The sequence below is a fragment of the Phaethon aethereus genome, assembly GCF_964289735.1.
Source record: "Phaethon aethereus genome assembly, chromosome: 2".
In the NCBI taxonomy this organism is placed as follows: Eukaryota; Metazoa; Chordata; class Aves; order Phaethontiformes; family Phaethontidae; genus Phaethon; species Phaethon aethereus.
In genome coordinates, this window is record NC_138582.1 from 52,969,069 (window position 1) to 52,982,022 (window position 12,954).

The 12,954-nt window shown below is 43.4% G+C and overlaps 1 protein-coding gene across 1 annotated transcript; it reads right to left on the minus strand.

Moving 5' to 3' along the window:
• Positions 1–2,718: 2,718 nt before the first annotated feature.
• Positions 2,719–7,499, minus strand: CABYR (calcium binding tyrosine phosphorylation regulated; the record flags this gene model as incomplete). Its single annotated transcript, XM_081996431.1, has 4 exons — positions 2,719–3,287; positions 4,254–4,535; positions 7,211–7,264; positions 7,352–7,499. 4 exons carry the CDS (start codon positions 7,497–7,499, stop codon positions 2,719–2,721), a joined length of 1,053 nt encoding a protein of 350 aa, XP_081852557.1.
• Positions 7,500–12,954: the final 5,455 nt, after the last annotated feature.

A 12,954-nucleotide genomic window follows, 5' to 3' on the forward strand; every position in this document is an offset into this window, starting at 1 on the left:
TACAAATAAGTCTTAACCTGTTTTAATATTTTCCCTTGTTTTACTTATCTCCTGAAAAAACTGATGTTATCAAACAGAATATTAAGCATCTCCACAGTAAACCTGGTGGTACATGATCTGCAGTCCCAGAGCTAGGGGAATAATTTTTCTGGCTGATGGTGGGTCCTGTGTGGACAAAGTCAGTTGCCATGGTTTTGAGCTGCCCTGTTTGCAGAATACACCTATATTAGGTTGTGGTGTATGAGGAATAGAACACCTTTGGCTGTTCTGTGAATACTTTCTTTGGTAGGTAACATTGGCACAAGTAAAACTGGTTTTATTTATTGTGACATGGGAATGTTTAAAAGCACACACAATAATTGCAATATTCTGTTCTTAAATGAAGAAGGTGTGTCACTTTTGTAAAGATGTAATTTTTCATAAAGTGACTTTTCTTTTACTAAAGTAACTCCCTTGAATCCTGAGCTCTGATCAGAGATTCCAGAAGTGTTCCTGTCTCCGGAGCATTAATGCAGTTGTTTAAGCTGGTAACATTATTCAGAAGTATTTCTTCAATGTTTTGTGCAGTGTGTTTTGAATTCTGCTCTCCTGTTTTGCTACCAACCTTATGGTTTAAGGAATTAAGAGCCATTTAAATATCTACTGATTTGAACTGCACACTAGTAACAGGTTTTAAAAGAATCTGTTTCATACACTAGATGTTCTGGTGCCCAGCACCACTGCAAAAAGGCGAGAACCTAATCAGTCCAGGACCTCATGGAACATGATGGGGGGGCAGGACAGGACCTGTGTCTGTACTGTGCAAACTCCCTGGGAGGAAGTCTTGTGCATTTCAAAGGTAGTACAGCACCTCAGTGAGGCCTCCTGTGCACAGCTGCTTTACCCCTTTTCAGTGGGGTGCATTCAATCTTAGAGAGTAAGTTTATATTGAACTGTGTACAGAGCTTCTAGAGGGCAAGCTGCTCTTTGTACAATATTTTAACTGCTGTCTGGAGGTTAGTGTTAATTGAATAATTTAATTGCTACTAAATAAAGGCTTCAACACTTCTTGCATCTAGTCTAGTGAGTGGTGTTCAACTGTGCTGACCCTTTCTGAGCAAGCTTACTCCAAAAGCTGCTGCAATGAAGTTGTATGGTGTGCTTCCCTCTCCTTCAGGGACCTTTCCCCTAAGCAGGAACAGTCTGCTTTGGGGGAGGGGGGGGTGGGGATGGCTGGGGAACTGAGAGCTTCCTCCTTGAACATGCAGTGAGGCTGCAGCTCTAGCCTTGAGAGTGGCCTACTGAAACTGCTAATAAGACTATGAGATGCCTTCTATTTTTATTCTGTGCACTACTAGAATTGCCCAGGTAGTGATGCATAAATAAGGGAAAGCCTTTTCTTTGACAGCCTTTCATGTGAGGGCCCAGTTCTCAGAGTGACCTGTAGGTGGGGAAATTGAATACCTGCACTGGCTCTTGGAAGTCTCCCCTCTGCACTCAAGCCTCTACTCTGGCCAGTATTTCCTGCAGTCTGTCTTAATTCCTGTGCAACTTCAAGGACGAGTCAGATGTGGAGAAACAATCTAGCTGTTGGCTTGGTGCTTCAGCAGGTCACACAGCATTGAACACTCAGTGCTCAGAAAAACAAAATATGTAGTTCCTATCTGTGCACCCAGGTTCAAGAGGGGGAAACCTGTACACACCAGGTTTTCATTTGTTTTGACTTCTTTTTCATAAGAACAGTTATTTTCTTCCTAGACCTATTCATACTTGAAGAGTCTGGCATATTTAAGTGACCATAGCCAGAGTTGTGAAACCTCTAAAGCAAAACAAAGGTACATTTTCTTAACACCTTCCTTGAAGCATAATGTCAGCTGTCCTCCTTGATAAACCTGTAGTTTGAATGGATTGACCATGTGTGAGAATACTTCCAGCTAGAGGAAGGAATTACAACTGTCCTCTTGCTGCTGACAGTTGTGTGCAGTTGCTTCCTAGAGTATAACCCCAGCAGTATAGACTGTACCTGGTTACGCTGAACTAACTCTGTCTTGGGTATGTACATCTGTCAGTCCTTGGGGCTTATGTATGTTAGTACAGTGAAGAAGCTGGGCTGCTCTTCAGTGAAACAGCTACAGCAGGTGTGGCTCTGGTCATAATTCACACAAAGCTAACATTCAGGATGTTGTGCTGTGCTGGGAAAGTATGAAATGCATGGGAATGCAGTTCTAATTAATTGCTGGATTTTTTTGAAGCATTTGCATTAAGTTACTTCATTTATTACAATGTAAACTCTATTCTTCCTGAACTCTTCATGAAGTCCAGTCTCTCTTCTCAACCTGTTTAAAAAAAGACAGACTCCATGTAATTCTTGCTGCATACTTTCTACTACTTGCTACTTAAATACACTTTAATTTGAAGATATTTTGCCACACTGGATATTAACACTATGCTTGCAGTCTGAACTTTCAGGGTTCAAGGTGTGTATGAATGTGGGATTAAAAACTTGGTGACTTTACACTAAAAGTAGAGCAAGACAAGTACTACTAATTGCAAAGTGTAATAAGCAGAGGAAGGCATTGGGTCTGTTAGGTATGACAAGTAGTTTAAAGCAAGGTTTAAGACCAGTGGTTATTTTGACAAGGGTTAAATTAAGCTTTTAGTAGTAAAATGCAAACACTAGCATCTCTTCTGCCAGAACCATGCAAGCTTATTTCTTCATGACCCTGAGGTAATGGTGAGCTATCCTGCAGTACCACAGCCTTCTGCAAGAACATTTATACCTGTGTGCTTATCACCAGCTGGCGAGTCTTTCTTTGCAGACATCACATCATCCAGAGGGATGGCAACTGAGAAAACATCAGGTGTGCATGGCTTAGCCACAGTTTCCTCTGCGGAATTGGAACCGGGGCTTGCCATAGCTGTTTTCTCATCAGCTGGCCTGGCGACTGGGACTGGGACTGCAGTGAATCTCCTCCTAGCACCTGCGTCTTGCTGTGCAAAGACAGCATGGCTAGGAATAGGTTTCCAGTCCCGTATGTTCTGAACATTAGAGCCCACTAAAATGAAAGGTGGAGCATCTCTCCTCTTGCTTTCTTCTTGTAGCACATAAATTGGAGCAGATACTTGTGACAGCTGACCACACTGTTCATCTTCCCCCTTGGAAAGACTGAGGGTTGCCTGGGAATAAGGAATGCCAACAGGAGAGAGGGAAGGTGGTGTTTTTTGACCTCGTCTCAAGTCAGTTAGGCAATAGAGGGTCCACACATTAGAATGTGGTGGTAGCTGTCCTGCTTCACTTGATGCCATGGCTACAAATACAAAAATAAGAGTGCTGGTATCAGAAGCAGTGAATTCCAGTCATACCGTAAATCCTTACGTCTAAAACAAACATACCTACACTTGGCAAAAGCAAGCATGTTAGAGAAGAGAGCTGGGATATCAAACACTGTGTAGTATGTGGCCAATAAACACCTGCAGCCCAGAAAAAGTAAAACACTTCATGGTCAGTGCAGAGGGTCTTTTGGGTAAGCATTTGTCTGGTATTTCTGAAACTGAAGTTTGTAAAACTCCCCTAAAAGTTTTTAATTACCACTGGTGAAGCTGTAAGAGCTGCAAGCTGGAACAGGAAGATGACACAAAGACCCAAACTTTCTTACCTGACAAGACATCAACTTGCTCAGCTGATTCCACTTGGGCTGTAGATTCCATTCTCTCAGGATGGCACACTACATCATCATCAGAGGGACCTAACACTGTAGCACTTGAGCCCTGACCTGCATTTAATGGCTGCTCAATCTTTAACAGATAAGCTGTTTGGTCTACAAAGGGAATGATTATTTTCTGTGGAAACTGCTCTACATAAGGTAGAACCTCTACATCCACAATCAGTTCATCATCCCAACACAGTGGTACAACCTCAGTGGTTGAGGTAACCTCAGCTTCGTTGCAGGAAGGCACAGCCTGCAATGGATCTTTAGGAGCAGGTGATGGCAGTAGTTCTTCCCACGAGGGGACAGAAGAAGGATTTACATCATTTGTTGAGACATCAGCCTGGCTGACTGAGGGACCTAGTTCTCCAGCCATGGAGGACTGACTCCACTCTCGTGGTTGTGACCTACGAGCATCTGCAGAAGCCTCATCTGCTGGGACAGCAGAAGCATCTTCAGCAGCAACTTCTACTGGTGTAAATTCATTCTCTGAGGTCTGAGAGTCTTCATAAAGAGTCTGCACACTAGTCGCCACATCCCTCACGGAATAAAGAGAATCACTGTTACCTAGCACATGGGCAGCAAGCTGTGCAGGCTCAGCAGGGACGTACACCAGTTCAGGTCCCTCAGGGGATGAAGCTCCATCAGATCCAGGGGGGAATTCGCTTTCTGCAATGGAACTGGCAATTGATGGATGTTGGATTATTTTGGAGCTATACTGAATATCAGGTTCTTCAAGGAGCTGGTCTTCCTCTGTGTCAGTACACTTGTCCCTTTGCTTGGGCTCCCCAGAAAACAAAGAATCTGTGTACTCTGATGTCTTCTCTTCCAGTCCCTCATTTCCACTTCCTGCAAGGTAAAAAACACATAATGGTAATACATGAGCAACTGTTCCCATTTAAATAAAATTAAGAGTGATTTCAGCATCAACTCAATTAGATGCTCTCCAGCACATTTATGAGGCTTCCCAGGCTGCAGAGATGAAATAATTCAAGGAGGGGGTTTGCTGCTTGCCTATCAATAAGGGGAAAAAAAAATTTCAGAAAGCAGTGGTACCACTTCAAAACCTAGGAAGCCTTAGCTGCATTCATGATCCTGCAGTGACGGTTACATTCTTAGCTACTGCCCACAAGCATGGCTACACTTACAGGTTAAAAGATTAAACCTTTCACATGAAGCACATCAGATAAGCCAGCTAAAAGACGATGGCTCCTCTTTGCAACACCTCAGAACTCTCTGGATCATACAAGTTATTTTAGATGCATAGATAGTGACATCCTGGCTTGCTCAAGAATCTTCATTTGTTGAACTGACAGGCATCCAAATGAAGAACAGAGTAAGCCATGAGAAAAAACACAGATACAGAGTGAAAATGGCTTCTAGATTAGTTAGTTATCAAGGGAGGAATGCAAAAGTTTGGAAAAAAACCCAACAAACCAAGAGGTCTCATTTCTAACATGATTGATTAGCAAACGTTGGCCAGTATGTAAAACCAGCACAGTAGCAGAAGAGAAGGCGAGTCTTTAACACACCATCACAGCTCAGTGCTGAGCTGTTTTCTGAAGTCATGACTGGGCGAGATCAGAAATTATCAGAAAAATATAAAACTCAAAGGCCAACAGAGCTACAGCCTCTCTGAAAAACTTTACTCTGACTGCCATCCTAAGCCAACACAGACCCATTTACAAGCCAGTGTCAGCCTCAGGCAATGCCACAGAAAAGCAAGGTTCCCTTGCAGCTACACAAACTAGCTAGCTATCTACTGGTGCACAAATGGTCCCAAAACCCCTGCTGGCACGGTGGGTGGGAGGCTCCAGAGGAAACCTTGCTTGAGCTGGCTAAGGAATTCCTCTCTGATCATCCCCTTTCATAATAGTTATGTGACCACATAGTAGGGGATGGACAACACAGAAAGAGAGGGGCTAAGTGATCTATAAGGAAAAAGGTGCAAGAGGGACCCATTTTGGAGCTTGGTGAACATGCAGGGGTCAGTTCTCAATCACATAAGCAAACCAGAAGGCCAGCTGTACCCTGAGCTGCATCCAAAGCAGCGTGGCCAGCAGGTCAATGGAGGGGATTCTGCCCCTCTGCTCCACTCTGGTAAGACCTCACCTAGAGTCCTGCGTCCAGCTCTGGAGCCCTCAGCATAGGAAAGACATGGGCCTGTTGGAGCAGGTCCAGAGGAGGGACACAAAAATGATCAGAGGGATCATGGAACACCTCTCCTGTGAGGACAGGCTGAGAGAGTTGAGGTTGTTCAGCCTGGAGAAGAGAAGGCTCCAGGGAGACCTTATTGCAGCCTTCCACTACGTAAAGGGGGCTTCTAAGAAAAACGGGGACAGACTTTTTAGCAGGGCCTGTTGTAATAGGACAAGAGGTAACAGTTTCAAACTGAAAAGGTAGATTTTGACTAGATAGAAGGAAGACATTTTTCACAATGAAGGTGGTGAAACCCTGGCACAGGTTGCCCAGAGAGGTGGTAGCTGCCTCATCCCTGGAAACCTTCAAAGTCAGGTCGGACAAGGTCTGAGCAACCTGCTCTAGTTGAAGATGTCCCTGCTCATTGCAGGGGCGTTGGATCAGACGACCTTTAAAGGTCCCTTCCAACCTAACAATTCTACGATTTGATGATCATTGCAACATTTGCAAATGCACCAAAATTCAGCCTTCAGTGATACTTTAAGTCGCACTGCAATATCCGCAAGCATTTTTTACAAGAAGAAAACTGGTTCAAGTGCTGAAGCTTTTCTAGAAGAGATCCTAAGCTAGGAATAAGATAGTAGCATTTTCTGTTTATAGCTGGGGCTTCTCTTCGTTGCTGTAATTACCTCAGTGTATAGCTATAGCACTCAACCTACAGACCAAGGCTGTCTCAAGCCCTAGCTAGTTCCAGGGTTACTTGGAACCCAGCTTAGGTGGCCTTTTTGAATAAAGGGGACATTTGAAGCTGCTGACACTTGGACCATGGAGACCCAAACCTGTGGGGCAGATACAAACAGGCTGTGGGCTAGATAACACACCCGTATCGCCATTCTCACACAACCTTCATGTGGCACCACAGATTCCAGCCCTTACAGTCAAACCCAGGGAGCAGATGAAATCTCCCAGCACTTCCCAAGGGAATCAGCATCCCACAGAATTAAATCATCTTTTTATAAACAAAGAGATACAACATTTACTTGCAAAAAAAAAAAAACCCCAACCCAGGTAAGGGTAAAGTCACTATCTGCTTAGGGGGAGATAAATCACACTGCAATATCTTGAAATTAATATGACCAAAAGCATCCAGGCTCTTGCCTATACTTAAGGAGAAAGTACGGCATTCCAGGGGCCTAATTCTTCCCACATTAAATAGAAGCAAGAGCTTTCTGAAGGTGCCTGCCTCTTCAGTAGCTCTGAGGCTATGTGCCCCTCTCACATGACTAGATACGGACGGGATGCAGCCCACGATAAGTGAAAACTACTCCATTCGGTTGGAGCATTGTCTCAAAATACTTTAAAAGAACAAACAGCAACTATCTTACCGCTAAAGACCTCAAACTTTTCAACCAGTTCTGTTATATCCAGATTTGGATGCCCTGAAAACAGAAGCAGAAATTAAGCTGGAGTAGGATAGCACTCCCAAATGGCTCTGCTTTTCAGATGAAGCACCAGTAGGAACAAACCTTTTCGAAAGGCAACGAGCTCTTGGAAATAGAGCGCGAAAAACTCAGTAAGGTCTTCTGGGTTGTTTTCAACAACAGCTCGGCTCACCCCCTCAAGCAGGGTCTTGAGGCCACGTGGAATAACCAGCCTGATCTTTGAAGACTGCATCTTCGCCGCCTCAAGTCAGCTTACAGTTTCTCATCTGTACAAACAGAACCCCTCAGCTGAGCGTCTGCCCTGCCCCAGTGTGAAGTGCCCAGCACCCACAGCGCCATCGCAAGTGCTCGGCCCTTGCCGTGTCATCAATAACACTCCTCCTCCTCCACCCCTTCCCAAACACTCCTTTAACTTAAAGGAGGTATTTACCATTTGCAGTGACCAAATCCTTTACTGCTCCTCTGCACCTTTAGGCAGCAGAAGGCGCAGTCAGGGGGACCAGCCAATTAGGGAACAACGATGTGAATTCAAGCCCATGCCACAAATTCCCCTTTTTAAAGAGAAAACCCACCAAAGCACCCCCCAACAGAGCCACAAAAGCCATTCGGGTTCAAGCAAAGAATTTACAGGACACTTCCTCCACCCCTCTCCTCCTCCATTCCCTCCAGCACTTGCTCTCTCCTGGTCCCAGCCTCCCGCTGGCAAAGCCCCCTCGGCAAGGGCCACCACACCCAGCCGGGAACGCGTGACATCACAGTGCCTGTGCGTCATCAGCCCAGTGCGGCGGTGCAGAGGTTCGCAGCCGTCAGCAGCTGCACTCCAGCTCTGTGGAGTTACAGTTTGTTGGTCAAAAACGATTTAAAAAAAAAAAAAGGAACAGAAGGCAAAATACATGATTAAAATTTACAGTCGGGCAGTCAGCGCGCTCCACGGCCGGGCAGCGCGGCAGCTCATCAGCAAGGGCTTTCCCCCTGCCATAAACACCTCGATGCTCCTTGTCGCACAAGAACCGGTGCGTTTAACAGAGACGACAGTTTGAGCACAACTCTATTTATAGCCCCTTTAATAACGTATTTTAAGACCGAAGTACAGTGTCGCGGCCGCCGCCGCCCAGGACAAGCGGCGTTAAGGGTGAGGCCGAGCACCTACAGTGCTGCCCGCGGGGGAAGCGAGCGCCCGTGGCGCTGGCACCCCGTGAGCCGCTGCCTCTTCTCCCTTCCCACGATCCTGCTTTCTGCTGCCCACTCGCCTTCAAGCGCGTAACCGGTTGAACTCCCAGCGCAGGCAGAACCCCGCCGAGGAATTTTTGCCAAAACATCCTTTTTCCTTACCAGCAGCCGGACCAGAGACGTTCCTTGCCGGCACAGCAAGAGCGTAACTTTGTGCTCTGTCTTGGGGTTACGAGGACTTCAGAGGATCCAACGCTGCAACCTGCAGAAAGGCTGCAGCCGCATCTCTCCCAGCCCCGGTACAGCGGTGGGTGCACAGACTCAGCCCTGCTTCACAGCCTGGCCTTTTAAGATAGGCAAGACACAAGGCTCAAGGGATTTAAACTGACCTTAACAGACAGCAAAATATAGCACCTGCGAAGCGACATTCTGCGCTGACCTCTGGCAGGAGCTCAAAGCAAACGGCTGGGGACTGCAGCCTCTTCAGCCACGGCAGCTACCGCCGAAGAAGATCCAGATTATTCTTTAATACGGCTCCGTTCATACTGCAGAACCTTATGATTGCAAGGGCAAAACTTGAAATGAACCTCAACAGCCCCAGGGATAGCATTTGTTCTCCAGCACACATCTTCAGTGGATACACACCAGATCATTTTCTGTTCCAATAAAACTAACACAAAAAAAGCAACTGCACGGTGCCATATTTTCAAGGTTACCACTAACGGGGTATCTGAGGATCACAAAGGCAGGATGGGGGAAGTCATGATCAGGAGACTGCTGCGGGACAGAAACTTTTAACCACCAACAATGCTATAGATCAGTCTTCATCAAAGTTGGAAAACCATCATCTACCTACTTGCTCATGCATTCCTGGATGTTTGCATCTACAAAAAACTGAGGGGAATCCCAGCAGCACTGAAGACTTGAGACTAAAGTGCCATTGCTGCTAAAGCATTTAGACTGTCTACAATAGCTTTCTTTAATAAGTAATGTTATATTCATCATAGTTCATTGAAAACTAACAGAATATTTTATAACTTTCAAGTTGGTTCACTGGAAGTAGGTTAATGGTAAACTCACCACAAAATGCTTCCTCCGTAGAAGAATCCTTAAAGTAATTTCTCATTCAACTTCTCACAATAGCTCATCAGTCCTGGAGAGTAACGATACAGATCGCACCATTAAAAAAGTTAAATGATAGGAACAGTAGCTTTCCTATAGAAAGACTAAGACATACTTCAAGAATATACAGGAGGACTAGAAAATGCATCATTTCTGAAGCCAGGATAGTGATCTGAAGTCTAGGTTTCTGTATGAAGAACATACAGAAGCAACAGGACTTGATAAAGGCTTTAAACATACCTGCGTGCAAAGGCAGTCCTGTGGTTAGTTTGAAACCATCCTCAGTGACGACAGATCAGAGGATAACTTGTAAATTTGCTTCTTTTGAAAACTTTCAGAATTCTAGGTCTGCAAAGCTCTGTACAGCGAAAGCTTCAAAGATGTTTAAGTACAGATGTCAAATCACAGAAAACTTTATCATCAGAGGTAACCAAATAAACGTCCTTACATATTTATTTTTAAATAAATATGTAAATATTTAAAATAGTGGCTTCAGCCACTAACATAAAAGCCCATCTGTCTGAAACTTAAGAAAAGCATATAGAAAAAAAAATGTCTGGAAACTATTAGGTAGAGATTGGACACAAGTTCTACTGAATCAAGGTCCCAGATAAGACCTATGTTTCTGCCCAAAAAAGGATCATTTTATTAACTCTTCATTAGATAGTTCACAACAGGTTAATGAATCACACTGGTTGGGGGCCTGCGGGATGTGTTCAGTTTTGTTTTGCTTTTTTAAACTTGCAATCTCTCTCAAAGCTTCAGCTACATAGGCAGGAGAAGAGGACTTGCATTTTTTGCAAACACCATCTTTGTGTTTCTACCTGCCAGAGACTTCAGTGTAATTCTAAGTAGGGCTTTGCATTCACATACAAAAATCCCCATGAAAACCTTCTTGCTTCTCCTACCAAAGGTACAAAATACTGATTTTATTTACGGTGTCTTTCTGTCTTCCCCTTTGTCAGGGCCTTTGCTACAAGTGGGGAAAAGTCTATGTCCCAGCAATACGCTTACTTTTTTTTTTCGATACACCAAACATATCACTTTTAGTGAAAGATGAGGATGCATTTATGTAAATGGTTTTGCTTGGCAAAGTCCAACAATCTCCCTCTCCCTCCCTTCTTCCCCATTCAAACATTCAACTCCAACAAGCTTCCTTCCCCCCCCACCCCCCCTTCTTAAACTCTTCACCTGAGAGCCCTTCTGGGCAACTCCTCTACAGCAAGCACAGCTTGCCAAAGATGACCGAAAAGCACTGAGGACCAGCCAGTCCTGCTGAGTTTAAACAGCTTACTTGACTGGAACACCATCTTGGAGTCATATCAAAAGATAAACAGCATTTTGGAAAAAGCAGCAATGAAAAAATGAGGGGTCAAGAGTGAGACAACTGAATGTGAACTCCCTGTGGATAAAACACACCAGTGGTTAAAACACAGGGGCTAAATAGGTCATGAAAATCTTGGGTAATTAAGCAAAAAGATTCTTAGCAGAAGCAGGAAAGCAATATGCAACTCTAATATGCAGCTGCACTGGTAACCTATGCTGGGTCCAGTTTTGAGGTCCAAGCATACATTAAAAAAGTAATCAATACTAGAAGTAATTCAGTATTTCACTGTGGGAAGCCTGCCTCAAGTTGAATTCCTTACTGTCTCATAACAAACGGGTGGGGTGGGAGAGTGGGAATATCACTTTTTGCTGTCTGCTAACAGCACACTTTTATAGCTGTTTAATAGAGCAAGTTTTGAAGCTCATGAAAAATACATATTTGCAACATTATGACAAAGCTAAGCCTTTTGTAAAAGAACTCAATCTTTTTTCCAGTGCATTTTGCACACCAGCTAATCTCATACAAGAATTTGCTTTGGCATAAATTAAGACTATTGTATATAGATACAGATAACTCGGTGTAGAAACTAGCAGGTTCTGATGCTTTCTGAATCTCTGTATAAAATACCATACTTTAATTGTTCTTTGGTCAAAATGAACCAGAACTGGAACTTGCCTGTATATTTCCATCTTCTGTAAGTTAACTTTTCCAGATAAAAGTAGTTTTTGAAGCAGTATCTTCTAGCTCACCTCAAAATGTTAGAACACAAGACAATATTGTATAAGCATCTACTCAAACTGTAATTAGCAGAGAAACAATGCCCCGTCCTTTTTTAATAAACTCCTAATTTATATAAAATAATTTGTGATACAGTTCCTTGACTATGAAGGATCAGCGGCAATATACCTGTTCTTCTTACTCCTAAATTTCAGTGGAGCCCACCATTTCTGTTCCAGGCTGCCTGCAGAGGCCCTGCCGAGCCAAGGACAGGCATGCTGGTCAGGTGCCACTGGCTGCCCAATTGCCTTAAAAATAAACTTACCTAGCTTTAATAATACTTGTTTGAGATTGCATAATTTTTCATGAAAGTGATTGCCACCACTGTCAATATTTTGTAATGATGACTGGAAAGGGAATTTACGTGTCCTTTACAGGCTACTCTGCTTTCACTCCCCCGTAGGTTCAGTCAGCACCCTCATAACACCAGGTACAGCGTGACGCCAGCCTAACGCTTGCTCCTGCTTAAACAGTTACAGAGCGATTTTTAAACACGAGTACGATCCACTGTTGGGAGGACAATCAGATTTTTGTAAATTGAAAAGCAATTCAATACAACATTTGGGGAATTTTATTTAAGAATAAAGCATAACTAGAATATGAAACAAGCATTCAAAGTCAGCGAGAGAAGAAATTAAAGTGCTTGCTTTAAATCAGAAACATTTTTCAAAGGTGCAGGAATACAACAGATACAATTGCGTGTGGTTCTTTTTCTTTAATGAAGAACAAGTAAATTTGATGTCTTAAAAATGGATCTTAAACCTTGTTCACTCCATGGTTGGTCTCAACATGACACATGTAACTCACTTTCTAAAAGAGGAAACTACAGTTATACTGGAAGAACAAAGGCTGAGGTAATTGCTGACTAGAAAACTTTGTTACAGAGTCACTTGACATCCCAGAAGTTTTCCCAATACTTGGTATCATCTTGTTCAGGAGGCCACTAATGAAAAAACAAATTTGAGGAGCAAGGGAACTCATGTCCACATTTCTTTTAATTTTACTCAGAAATATAAAAGTGCAAGTCCTGTAAATTAACAACATTTACAGTACATCACAATAAATATGCCACTTTGTGACATCTAGAAATTCTAGTTATTTATTTGAAATGAGTCATATTGAGATAAAAACTGCATCAACATCAACAAAAATACCTGACCCGGTAAAGATAGTCTTAACATATTAATTAGCAAGATGCATATTCCATTATTGCTATTAGACCATGCCTCCGAGTTCCAAAGTATAAAAACTTAGCAGTTTACACAAAATACAGTTGAAATTTTTCTCATCA